We start from the raw sequence: 18531 nt of genomic DNA on the forward strand, positions 1-18531 counted from the left end.
CTCGGTGGTGTCCCTAGCCAAGGTATGAAAGGGATGGATATCCCCATGCAATGCGCCGACCATGTTTCCTACAAGTCTACAGACAATAATAACGATAATTGTAACGCTTCAAAAAAGAGGGAGTCTGAAGCTTTTCGTGAAACTTTCGGTAACTTTAGACTTATTGCCATGTTTGGGTTGAGTACCTCCGATTTTCACAAGTCTTCCGTATCCAAATTTCTAGTCTATTACCGTGTTAAACAGTGAACCCACATGATTAGCAAAAACAGAGAACCCTCATATGTTATATAAAATATGGAGTAATGAAGCAAGAAGAAAATAAATTACACAAATACGTTGTTTTAGTTTTTAGGGATGGCTTGTGTCTCTCTGTTTGTTTTCTTTCTTCTCTCACAACTCTTTCTGCTTCACTCAGCTGAAGAAGTAAACAGAACACTCCCAAATTGTTCACCCTTTCACTGTGGAAAATTCGGTATCATCGGTTTTCCTTTCACAGATAGCTCACACCCACATTGCGGTTTATTGCCAGTAAAATGTGACGAAATACCTCCGACGATCCAACTGGGGTGGAGTAGAGGACCATATAAAGTTAAAAATATCTCTTACACTAATACCACACAATCTACACGTATCAAGGATCTTTTACTTTCCGATGCCTTGAATACCCAAAAATGCGAATCCGTAACCAATTTTACTCTTCCCAACAATCCATTTATCTCTTTCAAACTCACCACACCTTGTCAGACAGTGTTTAAATGCAATCGCACTCTTAATATCACTTCCCCTAGAAATTTTACGTATAGGAGCTGTGGGGACTATAACCTCTACTATAGTCATTTAAACGATGACTCTTCGAGTTTTTCTTCTAATGAATGTTCCTTTATTCAGCTCCCAAGAAAAAAGCATTCAGATAGAGATACACTGTTTTCACTCGTAAGTGCTGAGTTCGACCTTCAGGTGTATGTTTCTGATGCTTGCAGCAGTTGTTATGGTCGGGGAGGTCTATGTGAACTCGAACAGAATGGAAAGTTTCACTGTGCCATTGCAGACAAAGGTATATATAGACATCGAATAACTCAAAACAAAATTAGACCTACATGTACACAGTACACATACATTGAAAATGCATGTAGGGTTCTTTGCATATAAATTTCTTTACATTCTTATGTTATGGTAAATCCTAATACAAGTACTGCAAATATTTCTGTTCCGTTGCTTGATGCATCCCAAGGGGCATCACACACGCGAGGGTTGCCCCGCTGCATGGCCGGTTTGGATTGGGCTTTGATTATCTGGTTTTAAAATTTTTTTATTATTTGAACTATTTTTTATCCAGAACAATATGTCTCTTTGCTACACTTTTTCTATATCGGTGCAAATGTGTGTATAAATAGTTCGACTCTCACTCATTTGATTCAGTTTTTACATTCTTATTTTTGTACATAGAGACAAAAACAGAAAAAAGATATAGTTCTATTTGTTGTACACTCAAATTGTTGTACTTCTTTTGTATGTTGTTAATCATTATGTCTTTGGAGACGGACGTCCAAGAAACTTAAAGTACTCGTTGTTAGGGGTGAAACATTCACAATCTATTTGTCTGCAATACCTTTTAGTCCATAACAATTTGTCAATTCACTAATGCACACGTTTTTGATTGGGTGCAAATGTTTCTTTAAACTATTTGCCCTTCTTTCATTTCAAACAAATTTGGCATGTCTATATTCATGCATAAAGTCAGAGAGAGAAAGAGACGCAATTCTATTTGTGTGCACTCAAATTGTTGTGCTTTTTTTGTGTGTTGATCATTGTATCTTGGGAGATATACATCCAAGAGACTCAAAGCATAGTTTTGAGGGGTTAAAAATCAGTTGTAGAAATTTGCGATGAAGAATATAAAAATAGATGAGAAAAAAACATGATAGTTTAATCTTGTGGCCTACATCCATTGGACAGGAGCCTAAAGGGCCACATTTTCTCACACTCTTTTTTTTTTTTTAGAATCTAGGATATCTAGATCTCTTCGAATATCTGACTACTTCCTAGTAAATGCGAAGTCCCTTCATCTCGCACACACCAAGTTATTACAGAAGGTAATAACTTGGGAATGATCTTAACATACTGACCAAAGGTTTTGAAACCAAAACCCCAAAGATGTCATGAGACCTTAAAAACCATTAAGTCAACCTCTTAGGATTCTCAGATATATACTTTTCCTGAAAATACTTCAAAATATAGTATCTATATTTATTATGGGATTAAATATAAAGTTAAAAATAATTTGAATTTGAATTTTATATTAATTGTTTCAATCCCACGATTTTCTCCAACAATCATTACTTTTTTTGAATCAACCTCTTGATTAGATCTTCAATGACATAAAAACGAATTTGTAGATTAATACATAGAAAAAAAATGAACTTTGTTATTATAAAATCTGTATCAGATAATCGTAGACTGATCTTCATTGCTCTTTGTTAAGTACAATTGAGATTTAAATTTAAAAACAAATAAACAAATTTGGCTCCATTAATTTGTTTCATTATTATTAATTTTTTAAATTATTCAACTAACAGTGATGTTCTTTGATGCTTTAGATGCAGGGAGTCAGAGATTGAAAGCGATAGTGATAGGTAACATTACTTGTTTAATCAAATTATTTGTTGATACTAATATACACATGTTTGGTTGGATCGCCTACCTATAGAAAAATGATTCTATATGGAAGTGAGCTTGTGTGTCTTTAAAACATAAACCGTGACCCCTTTTTTATTCCCTCTCAGTCTCTCATAGTGTATCTAACTACCAAATCTTTAGAGTATTATTCATGCAATTATATAAGGTTCTGCTATCAATTTGATAATGGTTCCATTTGCTCTATTTTATTATTGTTCAATGCTATGTACTAGCTTGTATGTACGAATCCATCAGTACAATAGCTAAATTTTTCATAGTTCATGATTTTCCTCCGAGGCTCCCAATCTCCTGTCAAATAAAACCTAACTCCTCTATTCTGCTTAAGGTATTGGATGCCAAGTCGTCCTTAGCTTTTGCTTCTTCATTGTTAGTCTTTTGTCACTACAAAGAAAATGCAAATATATTGAGGTTCAAGACATTGTCAATAGGTTGTTTGAGTTATGGTTATGTCACCACATAACATTATAATCTCTGTCCTTTAAGCATGCTTCATTTGTTGGACCACATAACTTTTTAATCTCTATTCTTTTATTACAGCTACTTCATCTGTTGGAATTGGAGTTCTAATGGTTATAATACGCTGCTTCTGGAAAAAGTTCACATTAATAAAAATAATTAATATTTGGAAGAAGGAAACTCTAACTCACCCGGATTTTGAAGCCTTTTTAAGGAATTATGGACCTCTTGCTATTAGAAGATACAGTTATGCAGATATAAAGACAATGACCAAGTCCTTTAATGATAAATTAGGCCAAGGGGGCTATGGTATTGTCTATAAGGGGACATTACAAGATGGCACTTTTGTAGCAGTGAAGGTTCTGATCAAAGAAACGAAAGATAATGGAGAGGAGTTTGTTAATGAGGTTGGAAGCATTAGTAGGACCTCTCATGTTAACATTGTCACTCTTAAGGGATTTTGTGTTGAGGGTTCTAAAAGGGCTCTTATCTATGAGCTTATGCCTAATGGATCTCTTGAGAAGTTCATATATAAAGGAAATCCCTCAAATTCTAATCATCAGTTGGGTTGGGAAACATTATATAAGATTTCAATCGGCATTGCACGAGGCTTAGAGTACTCGCATAGAGGTTGCAACACACAAATTTTGCATTTTGATATAAAGCCTCACAACATTCTATTGGATGAGAATTTTTTTCCAAAGATTTCTGATTTTGGCCTCGCAAAAATATGTCCTAGTGAAAAGAGTAATATATCAATGGTGGGTGCAAGAGGGACTACAGGATATATAGCTCCTGAAGTATTTTGTAGGAATTTTGGAGGGATCCCTCACAAGTCAGATGTCTATAGCTATGGAATGGTGGTTTTAGAAATGGTGGGAGGCCGAAAGAATGTTGATGTTAGTGTTGATTTTTCAAGTGAAATATATTTTCCACATTGGATTTACAAGCATCTTGAACTAAATGAAGAATTAGGACTGCCAGGATTTTTAAATGAAGGAGATGAAGAAAGTACAAGAAAGATGATAATAATGAGTTTGTGGTGCATACAAACTAACCCCTCAAACCGACCATCAATGAGTAGAGTGGTGGAAATGTTGGAAGGGAGTCTCAATTCCTTGCAAATCCCCCCTAAACCTTACTTGTTTTCTCCACCAAGAAGATCACCGACAGAGTCTTCAACTATAATGCTGTCAATACAATAGGACTCTTTGTCCTAGATAGAATACATCTCTTCTTTAAGGGAAACATTGAGTTGTATTTAGTTTTAGCTTGTCAATGAAAATCTTTTCATTATTGCTTAAAATATTTAATGAAACCTTTATGGCATTCGCAATGAAATTAGTAATGTTGACAATCCAGTACTAATTGAGAACTACAGTATACTTGACAATACAATGAATACAAATCGTGCGTATCATAGGCAAAATATTAAGTTTTAGATTGGAGGATACATTTTATATATATATATATATATATATATATATATATTTCCCCTTTCATCATGGAAAGTTATGGACCTTATTTCTCTTGAGCGTTAGCTATTTCAAATTTTTGTTCCTCAAACTGCATAAATTGTGGAAAGTTGTGGACCTTATCATTAAATATTTTATCAAGAATGCACTAAGTTTAAATTCCTCAATGGAATGGATTGGTACGTAATATCGATCATTGTACTAAAAATTTTAACAAACATCCAACTTTATTATTCAAAACACAGAATTGGTTGTGGATGCAATGTCAACATATATAAAGCTTAGTTGAACATATAAAAAAGAAAGGGCAAATTTCGTTTTCAGTTGAGATCTTGGAGTAATAATTGCTTCATAATGCATGAACCTTCATAGTTGATTCCCTATAAGAACCGTGCATTTTCTCTATTGGATCATCAAAAGTTATATGGCTCTTCTACGGTTACTTCCAAATCTAGACTTGCTTCATTAAATCCATTCTCAGGATCATGATTGATGTTAGGTTTCTTTTGTGTTGGCATACTATGCCAAAGTTTTCTTGTAATTAAACATTTGATTATTTTGTATTTTGTGGATCAATTTGAATTGGATTGGGATTTCAAGAGCTGAAATTGAAGTTGGACAAAATGGAATTTCGATCGAGCAAATATGACTTACTGTTCTGCAAAAAAGGCACATGGGAGAATTTTAAAATAAGTTGAGGCAATAATCTTGTAGGACACTTGGTCGACCGAAATGGTTAGAACCTAAGAGAATTTTGTTACAAACTCCCTTGCTGTTCCAACCTTAGCTCCGCCATTGATTTAGGAAAAACCAAAATTTTGCCCTAAAATATGTATTTAAGATATATGTTTTCCAAAGCTCAACAAACTATTCATTAGTAGCGAGGGCAGCTCTTCTAGCAATTGAAGTTGCTCCATGGTTCTGGATTTGCCATTATTAAAGGTGATTCTGCTATTGTTGTTAAAGCTGTATGTGAAAACCCAAAAGGTGTACCATGGTCTCTCTTTAGTCTTTAGTATTATAGATGATATCAAAACTCCACTCTAATTTTGTTGCTTGGGACTTTGTCCATGTTGGTAGAGATGTTAATATTTTGTTCCATAGTGTAGCTTTCTTGGGCTATGTCCTATTTACTGATGGGCTAGCTACCCTCTCTTCTTTGCCCTTCTCTGTTTTGGACTTAGCATAGAGATATGGGCCTGGTCCTTCTGGTGTTTTTTTTTTTTTAATGAAATAAAATATGATTATTCATCAAAAACAAACCCTCGGAAAGTATTCATGTTCATAGAAAGAAACGACACACTTTCTTACCCCCACAAAAAGTGGACTAGATTAAATTATTAAACCCTTTGAATCAAAAACGTGAAAGATATGTCAAGATTACTAAGCCAACTCACTAGAGAACAAGCAATAATGAGAAATTTATATGGACCATAAGGTTTTGGGAGCTTAGTGGCCATTTGATTGGGGGTGATTTGGGGGAGGTTGGAAAAGAAGCATAGAAAAATAAGGAAGAAAATTGGTTCTTAGCTGGTTGAGAGGGGAAAGTGAGAGATTTTCGTGGGGTCTAAGTGTTTTCTTTCTGGACCTACAAAAAATGAATCCTCCAATTTGAGGATAAATGAGTAGGAGAAGGGTAATTGCAATCAAATGATTTAACTATCCTTGATTGTTTGCCTCCCTTTTTTCTTTGGGTTGGTTGTTTGTTTTTATTGATTTATTTTTGAACTGGGCATGATGACTTTTTTTTTTTTTTTTTTGCCTTCTCTTTTTCTTTTGTTGGCTGTTTGCTTTTTTTTTTTTTTTTTTTTAACTTGGCATGAATGGTGATTGCTTTTTTTATTTTTTGGTTGGTTGGTTTTTTTCTTTTCTTTATATGATTTTTTTTAATAAGAGCATAGGAGTAAATTAATATAAACTACTTTTTCCATTCTCTTGTTTTTATCCTCAACCAAACAAAAAAAAAAAAAATTCCCTCCACTTTTTCATTCACCCAACCAAACACACGAGGGAAAAAAAAATTCCATCCTCTCACCATTTTTCATTTCTCATCCAAATAGAGACTTAGGGTTTGTTTGGGTGGGGTGATTTTAGGAGGGAGAGAAAAGCAAAGAGAAAATAGTTTTGTGGGTGTTTGGTTGGAGTGATTTTAGGAGAGAAAATTGGTGAGATCTGGGTGTTTTCTTTCTAGACCTACCAAAATGTTTTCTCCCCAAATTAGGGAAAAAACTAAAGAGAAGAAAATTTGGAACAAAAAATCCCACTTGGGGGCCATAATAACCCTATTGCAACTTTCACATTATTTTTACCATGTGTTTTCGGTTTTTTTTTTTTTTTTTTCTTCTTCTTCTTTTTATTCTTTAGTTTTTGTCTTTTTTTGGTACTTCTCATTCTCCATTTTTTTTTTGGGTTTGTCCACCCCTTTTTTTCATTTCTTTTTGGGAGTAGATTTGTATTTTCTATCCTTTCATTTTTCTTTCCAACCAAATACAAAAAAAAGAAAACTAAAATATTTCTGTCCTTCTACTATTTCATCCCCCAACCAAACAGAGCCTTAATGTATGAACCAGAATGGAGATCGATGTACATATGGGCTTCCCATTGTCCCATATTAATCCCCATTGTTAAAGGACACTGCAAAGTTTGTAACCATATTATGTAGTTTTCTCGGTGATATATGGCCCATTTAGATTTATCTTTCAATAATATTGGGATCATACACCATGGATTACGAAGGAATGGCATTGCAGACAAAGCTTGTCAGTGGCGGAGGATGGCATTGGGCCGATCAAATTTAGATTTGGATCAACTCCATTATAATTCAAGGCCCCTTTGCAAGGGCCCTTAACCGTACAGAATCTACATGACTCACTCTATACGTCTTCCTAATTCTTAAAAAGTAATTATTATATGTTTTTGAAGTACGGTGGTGTGATATTTCTTTCTCTCATATTCATGATGGAACTCACTAATTAAATTTATAATAGGATTTATAATTTCAAAAAATGTAAAAGGAGGGAGCACCTATCAAATAATTTTCCTTTGTTGTGAAAATTAATCCAATTACACAAGATTAAAGAAGATAAAAGAAAAATAGACACAGAATACTATTTGTCTATGTCCACATATAACAACATAAAAAGTTCCACTATAAAAATATGTAGATTATAATATTAGCACATAGACACTCTCACAACATCTACACCTTAAATACATCATTGGTCCTCGGAAGCACCTTGTTATATTTGACTATAATATTATTGCACTATTTTTCCTATACGACTAATTTTTCTCGTTTCTCCACAAAAAAAATATATATATATATTAAAAAAAGACCAATTCTTTCTCTCATTTGGACAATGGCTTGGCAACATGTACATAAAATAGCAAGGGGCGGTGCTTTTACACGAAGAAGCAAACCAAATTTTACATAGTTTTCATGCGCTTGTTATACACGGCCAACTCAATGTTCTAGATTAACTAGGATGGGGTCACACATCAATTGACCAAGCAAGCCACCGACTTAATAAATCTCCACCATGACATGAACTAATACCTCCGTTGCCACCACCATAGCGACTATCACAAGTTAGAAAAACCAACCAAATCCAAACAAAAAAGAGCTAACGAGTCTTTCAACTGCGTGTCAATGGGGTTGATAATGAGCAAGGAATTTTCCTCAGGTAGTATGCAGGGGATTTTCCATGCAATGCGCACGTCATGTTTCCAACAAGTCGACAGATATCGACAAAGTAATTTACACTTAAAAAAAAGGAGTCTGAAGCTTTTTGTGAAACTTTCGGTGACTTTATGTTTCAGATGAGCAGGACACCGTCTTTCACAAGTCTTCCTAATCCAAATTTCAAGTCTATTACCGTGTTAAACAGAGAACCTACATGTCATTGTATAAAATATGGAGTAATAAAGCAAGTAATTAAGAAAAGAAATTATACAATTACAAACACGCTGTTTAAGTTTTATTTTGGGATGGATTGTGTCTCTTTGTTTGTTTTCTTTCTTCTCACACACCTCTTGCTGCTTCACTCAGCTGAAGAAGTAAACAGAATAGTCCCAAATTGTTCACCCTTTCCATGTGGAAAACTTGGTATCATTGGTTTTCCATTTACAGATAGCTCAAACCCACTTTGCGGTTTATTACCAGTAAAATGTGACAAAATACCTCCGACGATCCAACTGGGGTGGAATAGAGGACCATATGAAGTTATAAATATCTCTTACACTAACACCACACTGTTCACACGTGTCAAGGACCTTTTACTTTCCGATGCCTTGAATGCCCAAAAATGCGAATCCGTAACCAATTTTACTCTTCCCAACTCTCCATTTATCTCTTTTAAACTCACCACACCTAGTCAGACACTGTTTAAATGCAATAGCACACTTGGTAATGCTTCCCCTAGAAATTTCACGTATAGGAGCTGCGGAGACTATAGCCTCTACTATAGTCAATTAAACGATAACTCTCAGTGTTTTCCTGCTCAATGTTCAATTATACAGCTCCCTAGAAAAAAGCATTCGGATAAAGATGCTCTGTTTTCACTCTTAAGTGCTGAGTTCGAGCTTGAAGTGAATGTATCTGAAGCTTGCAGTAGTTGTTACGGTGGAGGTGGTCATTGTGAACTCGAACAGAATGAGGAATTTCAGTGTGACATTGCAAAGAAAGGTAGACATCGAATAACTCAAAACACATTGGACCTACTTGTACACACATATATTGAAAATGCATGTAGGGTTCTTTTTGAATATATATATATATATATATATATATATATATATATATATATCTTTACATTCTTATGTTATAGTAAATCCTAATACAATTACTGCAAGTATTTCTGTTCCATGCCACGATGCATCCCAAGGGAAATCACACACGCAAGGGTCTGATTATCTAGTTTTAACTTTTTTTATTATTTGTGCGTACTATTCTTTATCCAAAACAAAATGTTTATTTGCTATACCATTTCTTGATCGGTGCAAGTGTGTATATAAATAGTTGTCCCTCCATCCTTCCAGACAAAACTTTTGTATGCACTGGCCCATATGCTCTTAGAGTGCGTTTGGGAAGCGCGTTTTGCGCTTCCCAAACGCACGTTTGCGTTTAAGATTTTTTTTTTTTTTTTTTTTTCAGAGAATGAACAGTAAAAGTATTGTTCATATACTGTGCGGGAGACAAATTTTACTGTGCATACACTGTTTACATACTGTTCATGAGACCCACATTCACTTTATTCGTAAAAAAAATATTAAAAATGGATCCCACGGTACTACTTACACATTTAAAAATTATTTTGCTACAATGTTTTTCAGTTTTCAGTTTCAGTTTTCAGTTTTCAGCTGTATCCAAACGGACCCTAGTCTCACTAACAGGCAGGTCCCATATGTGTGGGGCTCACCAGTCAGTGAGACAAAGGTCTCATATACCCGGTGCATGAGATGTCTTCTTCTCATTTGAGCTAGTTTTTACATACTTATTTTTGTACATATGATAAGATATAGTTCTATTTACTGTACACTTAAATTTTTGTGCTTCTTTTGTGTCCGGTTAATCACTAAATCTTTGGAGATAAATGTCCAATAAAGTTAAAGAATTGTTGTTAGGGGTGAAATCAGTCACAATCTATCTATTTGTGTGCGCTGCTTTTTTGGTCCATAACAATTTGTCAATTCACTAATTCACATATTTTGAATTGGTGCAAGTGTTTCTATAAACTGTTTGCCCTTCATTCATTTCAAACAAATTTTGTATTCTTATCCTTGTGAATAGAGTCAAAGAGAGAAAGAAACATAATTCTGTTTGGAGTGCACTCAAATTGTTGTGCTTCTTTTATATGTTGATCATTATATCTTGGGAGATATATGTCCAAGAGGCTCATAGCATAGTTTCGAGGGGTGAAAATTTGTTGTAGAAATTGGTGATGAAGAAGATAGAAAGAGGAGAGAAAAACGTGAGAGTTTATGTTCTTCAATCTTGTGGCCTACATCCACTGGACAAGAGCCTAAAGGGCCACATTTTCTCATACATTTTTTTCCTTTTAGAAATGAAGATATCTAAACCTCTTTGAGTATCCGGTTTGGCTTACCTCCATTACTTTTTCAACTTGACATTTAGTTAGTTTCTCCTTGAGATAGAATGATGTAATAGTGAGTTTTAATCTCCACATTTTTTATAGTTAATTAGTAATATGGCAATTTCTCATTAAAACAAGAGGAGATTCCAATTAAAAAAGTACTGGAAGTAAGCAAAATTCTTTGATTATCTGATTATTTCCTCGTAAGTGTACAGACCTCCCATCTCACACACAAGTTATTATAAGGGTAATTCCTTGGGAATGGCCCCAAGATATTGGCTAAAGGTTTCGAAACCAAAATTTCATGGATATCATAAGGTTTTAAGAACTATTAAACAACATTTTGGATTCTTATACTGTTTTCTTAATAAAACATGTATCCATATTTATTATGAGATTACATATAAAAGTCAAAAATAATTTAAACTTCAATTGTATATTAGTTGTCTCGATTCTGAATGGTGGAGAGAGTTCGAAAGTTACTTTGAGGAAAAGAGAAGAAAAGAAAGAAAGAATTAAACCAATAACATTGTTGATTATGATGATTTTGGGGAAGATAGAAAAAGAGAAAGAAAAAATAGAAGAGAAAATGGATGGGAGGAGTGTTTGACTAAAGGAGAGGGAGAGAGAAAAATAGTGGGGCCAACTAATTTCTCTTTGGGCCGACCAAAACATAATGTCACCAATCGGGGAGAAAATGAGAAATGTGCGTTATGGGTGAAATTCCAGAGCAACCAACAACCTTTTTTTTTTTTTTTTTTTTTTCGGTTTCTTCTATTCTTGGTTTTGGTGCTTATCTCACATTTTGTCTTTTTCTTCTTTTTGTTTTTATCTCTTCTATTTTCATTGGTTTTTTTTTTTTTTTACTCATTTATTTTGGATCCTTTAGCTTGTGCTCTTTTTTTTCTTTCTTTCTTTTAAATTTGAAGTGTCCATACAAAAAAAAAATTTAAGTAAAACATGTGTTACCTTTTGTTTTATTTAATAGGAATATAATTATAAATTCATCCAAACTTCAGTTTTCATTCTCTCATTTTTCATCTCAATCAAACAAATAAATTTTTTATATTTCCACTTTTCCATTATTCCTACCAAACACATATAAGAATAACAAAATCTTTTTTATCTTCCCACATTTCTATCTCTTCCTTATTTGTTATCCTCTGACTTTTTCACTATTTCAACCAAAATGGCCCTAAAGAAAGGCAAAAAAGGTGAGGGTAGAAAGACTACGTGGTAGTGTTTTGAGAAAGGAGCTAGCACTGGGGAAATAGAAAAAATGAAAAAAACAAATGTTACTTTGACTTTGATGAGGTATTGAAGTGATGTTGGCAGGTAAGGGGAGTAAATAAATGAGAAAATACAAAGAAGAAAAAAAAAGTTTTAAATTAGTATTTGGTTTTGGCTTGAGCGTAGTAGATAGTCCTATGATCCTATCTAAATCAATCCAAACTAAGGTCTAAACCGAATAAAAATACTGATTTTATTGTTATAAAATTTTATATAATAATAATAATAATAACAACAACTACAATAATCATAATGATTGGATAAACTAAAATTGAGATTATCACTCAATAAATAGCAATATAAATGATTTTTTTTGTAATTTATTTTAAATATTTATATTTATCTTTTAAGTGTATATATGGAGCGATAAACTCAAATGGTACACCAATATATACCAGTACCAAAATATTATGGTATAATAAAATGGTCACTAGAAAGGTATTCAAAACATTAGTCTCAATCTCACAAATATTTCCTCTTGCAATTGGTCCCATTATTTTCTTTTGATTCAATGTCTTGATTTGTCTTTCAATGACATGGAAACAAATTGGTAGATTAATACGTAGAAAAAGAATGGACTTTCTTGTTATAAATTTGTATAAGATAATTGTAGACTGATCTTCAGTGTTCTTCGTTAAGTACAGTTGAGATTTAAAATTTTCAAAAATAAAATAAACGATTTAGTTCCGTTAATTTGTTACATTATTATTATTTTTAATTATTCAACTAACAGTGATGTTCTTTAATGCTTTAGTTACATGGAGCCAGAGATTGAAAGCGACGGTGATAGGTAATATATTTCCTTAATCAAATTCTTTAAGGTTGTAGCCTTACTCAATATCTTTTTATTATATGTAAATTTTGACAAATTCACTATTGAATTAATTACATCTTATTCCTATATCCTTCATGCTTACAAGATTTCTAGAAAATTAAAAATCAATAATTATGTTATCAATAAATTGTTTAAATTGCAAGTTTTTGTAGTTTAAAATTATGCATAAAACATAAACTTATAGGTTATGTAGTAAATAATATCTAATTGATACAAAATTTGACATGTGTATTAAGAGCGTAAAGAACATACAATTTAACGGTTAGATTTTCAAAATATATAGTAATATTATTTTATTAAGTTACAACCAATTTTTTAGTTAAAATTTATCTTTTTTTATCCCTTCTCACAGTGTATCTAACTATCAAATCTTTATAGAGTATCATTCATGCAATGACAATCGGTTTTGGTAATTGGCTCCATTTGCTCTTTTTTCTTTTTTTTCTTTTTTTTGGTTCAAGGCGATGTACTTGTAGGTACGAATCCATCAATACAATAACTAAACTTTTCACAATTCATTGTTATCCTCCGAGGTTCCCTAAACCCTAAACCTAACTCCTTTATTCTGCTTAAGGTATTGGATGTCTAGTGGCAGCTTAAAAAAAAAAAAAAAAAATTCTAGGTAGTGATTAAGGAACTTAAATTATAAAAAAAATATAATAAAAAGATAAATTCATATATTAATTAACAAAAAAAACATATAAATACATAAAGTCTTACAATTTCCTCCTATGAGTTTTTTTTTATTTTAAAATCGTTGCATGTTAATATCATTACTAATGTAGCAAGCTAAATATCTTTCAAAATTTTAGTTGAATAAAATTTTTCTTGATTTTTTTTTTTTTTTTTTTTTGGGTAAGGGCCAAATATATTGTTAAAGGAACCAATCTTTAATGACAAATTTTGGCTACAAACTTAATTGTAGTCTTAGGCTACAGCTCTCACTAAATAAATTAACATTATTACATATTTTAAAAATCTAACCCTTGAATTGCATATTCTCTATGTTCTTAAAATACATGTCAAATTTCATGCTACTCGGATATTATTTATCATTCGATGTAGAGTTGCCCTTGTGGATGCCAAGTCATCCTTAGCATTTGCTTCTTCATTGTTAGTCTTTTGTCACTACAAATAAAATGCAATTTTATTGAGTTTCAAGACATTATCAATAGGTAGTTTGAGTTATAGTTGTCATCACGTAACTTCATAAACTCTACTCTTTTATTACAGCTACTTCATCTGTTGGAATTGGAGTTCTGATGATTACAATCTACTGCTTTTGGCGTAAGTTCTCATTAAATAAAATAATTAATTTTTGGAAGAAGGAAACTCTAACTCATCAGGATGTCGAGGCCTTTCTAAGGAATCATGGACCTCTTGTTATTAGAAGATACAGTTATGCAGATATAAAGACGATGACTAAGTCCTTTAATGATAAATTAGGCCAAGGGGGCTATGGTAGTGTCTATAAAGGGAAGTTACGAGACGGCTGTTTTGTGGCTGTGAAGGTTCTGAAAGAATCAAAAGGTAATGGAGAGGAATTTGTTAATGAGGTTGCCAGCATTAGTAAGACCTCCCATGTTAACATTGTCACTCTTAAGGGATTTTGCATTGAGGGTTCTAAAAGAGCTCTTATCTATGAGCTTATGCCTAATGGATCTCTTGAGAAGTTCATATATAAAGGAAATCCCTCAAATTCTAATCATCAATTGGGTTGGGAAACATTATACAAGATTTCAATAGGAATTGCACGAGGTTTAGAGTACTTGCATAGAGGTTGCAACACACAAATCTTGCATTTTGACATTAAGCCTCACAACATTCTTTTGGATGAGAACTTCTGTCCAAAAATTTCTGATTTTGGCCTCGCAAAAATATGTCCTAGAGAAAAAAGTTTTATATCAATGGTGAGTGCAAGAGGGACTATAGGATATATAGCTCCCGAAGTATTTTGTAGGAATTTTGGAGGGGTCTCTCACAAGGCAGATGTCTATAGCTATGGAATGACGGTTTTAGAAATGGTGGGAGGTCGAAAGAATTTTGATGCTAGTGTTGATTTCACTAGTGAAATATATTTCCCACATTGGATTTACAAGCGTCTTGAACTAGGCAAAGAATTAGGGTTATTGGGCCTTCTAGAGGAAGTAGATCAAGAAAGTGCAAGAAAGATGATAATAGTGAGTTTGTGGTGCATACAATCTGACCCCTTGAACCGTCCATCAATGAGTAGAGTGGTGGATATGTTAGAAGGGAGTCTTGAACCCTTGAAAATCCCCCCTAAACCTTTTTTGTGTTCCCCACCTAGTTCACCTACAGATTCCTCAACTATAATGGTGTAATTACAATATGTACTCTAGGGAAACATTAATTGAGGCTAGGAGGTAATGAACTCTGTGAATTGTATTTATTTTGAGCAATTCAAGAAAATCCTTTTCTTTATTGCTTAAATTATGTAATGAAACCTGGCTTTATGCCATTCACTATGAATTAGTAATGTTGCAAGTCCTATACAAAAAGAAAATGTGATATTGCATGTCACGCCCCAAGCCCTAAAGGGTCCAAAGCATGAGAAAGACGTCTCAAAGTACCTGTAGATTTTTTCTTTTTGACAATCCAATCCACATAAATCATATCAAGAATTATCATAATAATCCCATTAATTATACTCTCAAAGTAACTCAGAACTCTAAGCAATAATTACAAGGACCATTGGCCACAAAAGAATAGAGGTCTGAATAAATAATTATATATCATCAGCTTGTCCCATCAGTGGGAATAATATCACAATCACTATAATATACAAAAGAATGAGTTAAGTCTATTCTAAGATGCACATCATCTAATATCTCCATTATAAAAGTTCAACCTTCATCAGTAGTTAGTCTAACTACTGTTAGCCACCAAAAAACTGTCTTAAAAGATTGTTGTCTACTCTGAAAAGTTTATAAAATAATGAGATGAGATAGAGCCCAGTAAGTAACATAATTAATGAGGGTGGGGGTAATGCAAGTTTCATGATGATAACAATTTACAAATCATGTTTCAATTTGGAAATTTCCAATAATTTATACAAAACCATTTCCAAAAAGAATATGACAAGAATGAATAAAATGACATGGCACAAAACTTCTCAAAATGCTCTCATGAAACAACATACTATAATTTGTGAGCAATAACAATACAATTCCAAACCCAAGGCCACATGATATTGCTGTCACAAAGACGGAACTCATCGCCGACACATAGCTAGAACTAAATATGTCGTCACAAAGATGGAACTAATATGCCGTCACAAATATGGAACTTATTGTCGTCACAAAGACGGGTGCTAAGATACCAATGTCACACAAACTATAGTATCTAGCTAGGTAATCACCGAGTAATCACATATCATAGCACGTGGGTAGAACATAAAGAGCTCACAAATTACCTTTAATTCAAAATACATAATTCACTTCCAAATAGTTTCATAAAATATTTGAATGCCCAAAATATTCACAAGGTTCTCAAAGCCTTCAACTCATTTCTTGTCAAAAAGATTTTATATTAACTTCCCAAATAACATAGGTCAAGATAAAGCATCTTTATATTTTTGCAAATAATACAATAATTCCATAAAACGCATTCTCAAGAATTTAATCAAAGATGCTAGTCTTTTTAATACTAACAAATCATGCAATTCCCCATATACAATAAGAATATGCACTTTCATATATAATCATCTATAGTAGAGTCACAATACAACACTTTTTAGAAAAATATAGTTCCACCATTAATTTTCCAAAATGTGTTTGACCCAAAACAATGTTTATACAATATGGTTATTTTCCAAAAATCTCATTAAAAGCTACTAATCTCGCAACCCGCAAAAGCCTAATTTTCCAAACTCCAAATGAAATTAGCTGGAACCTAAACAATACCAAGCAAACCTATTACAATAAGTATAAAACTTTAAATTATATCTAGCTACCTTTTAGAAATAGCTAACTAAGAAATTAATTAAACAAGTCTAACATTTAACCTCAAAAATAATATATTCCACTTCCAAAGTTTCTCAATAATTTCATTACAAGGCATAGATTCCAACTTTTAATCATGTCATTCCAAGCTTCACATTTACCATAAGAGATCTTAACACTTTATGAATTTCTTCCTCAATATACATGTCATTTTTGGAGACCCACAAAACAATAACATATATAATAATATCCACCATTACAAACCCCAAATGTAAATCTTTCACTAGCTCCAAATAAACAATAAAAATTAGATTCATCAATTATTTCACATTAAAAAGTCAAAACCCCCAAATGATCTTTACTATTGGTAAAGCTTAGATGCTATATCTTTACTATTGGTAAATCTTAAATGGCTACCATCGTACAAAATCCACAACCATTCACCCAAATAGGTCCACCAAAGCAAAACTCATATACATTATCACGAGAATATCACTCCCAAAACTTAGATTACAAAAACCGCTAGCAAAATATGAAAACCCACAAAATGTATAAAAGCTCTTACCTTAAATAAGATGAGATGTAGGAGCTTAAGAGGTTTTATGGAGCTTTTTCGCCGGAAGATAATGGTGGAGGCGGTGGAGTGATGCACCGGTGGGAGAGTGAGGGAGTGTGAGAGAGGATTGTGGGTGTTTGAGACAAAATGAAAAAGAAAAAGAGAGCAAAGTGAGAAGAGAGGAGAGCTAGCCGGCCAAAGAGGAGATATTTTGAGAGAAAATGAGTGGTGGGGAATTAAGAGGTAGGTGGGTGGGCTCACGTGCAAAAATCTGACTACTTTTTTTTTTTTTTAAACTTGTCTTGGGCTGGGGCGTTACATTGCAAGTCCAGTAGTAATTGAGAATTGTGTCTATTACAAAGTATGTGACGTGGTTTGAATTGGTTACTTTCTCTTATTGTTTACGGAAAACAACTAAGCCGACTTTGTTTTGTGTTTTCAATTTGAATCATTTCGCTTGTGCAGCACTTCACCCAACAAAAGAATTGTTTAAATCAATTCCGACTCTAAGCACCAGTTAATACCAAATAATCTTCATTTTCTCTATTACAGTTACTTTATACATATACACACTATCTTTTCAGTTTTCAACGTTTGAGATGAACCTAATGATTTCACTTGTCTGGCATTAGCGTCAGCATTGTCACATTTCTCTGAAAGCTTGAGGTTATTTAGTTATTGCAGAACGCTATTATCACCCATACATGTCACAGTTCATTGATCCTATTCTATTCCAATCCGGGAACAGGTTGTGGGCATAAATAGTCATATTTTACTGTGAAACGGGGTTTCTTCCCAGCCCAAAACAATCACATCCATCTCAGTGATGTTACCATTATAATTAAGTTCTTTTTTAATTACATTTTTTTATGTATTATTTGATTTGAATTTAATTATTCATGGTCAGGTTCACCAGATTTAGTTAAGTTTATTAGTATTTTAAAATAAGAGCACAGATGGACAGTTTTAGTTTGCTTGATGATCCAAGAACTGCATTTGCTTTGTGACATCTGAACAAGGTATACTACAAAAAGTCCAAGCAAAAGAGTAAGATATTTATAGTAGCACAAACCATATATATATATATATATATATATGCATTATATATGCCACATATTCAACAATACAAACATTTGTTACCCAAAAAAAGAAAAAGGAGGGACAAGAC

General features: G+C 33.0%; 1 protein-coding gene and 1 long non-coding RNA gene across 2 annotated transcripts; one reads left to right on the top strand and one right to left on the bottom strand.

The window, feature by feature from the left end:
* Window positions 1–3242: 3242 nt before the first annotated feature.
* On the top strand, window positions 3243–15226 carry LOC115995021 (LEAF RUST 10 DISEASE-RESISTANCE LOCUS RECEPTOR-LIKE PROTEIN KINASE-like 2.5). Its single transcript, XM_031119425.1, has 2 exons — window positions 3243–4345; window positions 14062–15226. Exons 1-2 carry the CDS (start codon window positions 3264–3266, stop codon window positions 15185–15187), a joined length of 2208 nt encoding a protein of 735 aa, XP_030975285.1. The 5' UTR covers window positions 3243–3263; the 3' UTR covers window positions 15188–15226.
* A 254-nt stretch (window positions 15227–15480) lies between these two features.
* On the bottom strand, window positions 15481–17575 carry LOC115978657. The gene is made up of 2 exons (XR_004088809.1): window positions 17373–17575; window positions 15481–15781 (listed from the first exon to the last, which is right to left on the bottom strand). It is a non-coding gene; the product is annotated as an uncharacterized LOC115978657 (long non-coding RNA).
* Between the last annotated feature and the right edge of the window lie 956 nt (window positions 17576–18531).

The sequence above is a fragment of the Quercus lobata genome, chromosome 1 (genome assembly GCF_001633185.2).
Source record: "Quercus lobata isolate SW786 chromosome 1, ValleyOak3.0 Primary Assembly, whole genome shotgun sequence".
Classification (NCBI taxonomy): Eukaryota; Viridiplantae; Streptophyta; class Magnoliopsida; order Fagales; family Fagaceae; genus Quercus; species Quercus lobata.

Excerpts from the sequence above, each read along its gene's own strand:
- LOC115995021 (XM_031119425.1), top strand. The coding sequence starts at position 3,264 with ATGGTTATAATACGCTGCTTCTGGAAAAAGTTCACATTAATAAAAATA. Across the intron at positions 4,346-14,061 it reads GAGTCTTCAACTATAATGCT|CTACTCTTTTATTACAGCTA; the intron begins GTCAATACAATA and ends ACTTCATAAACT.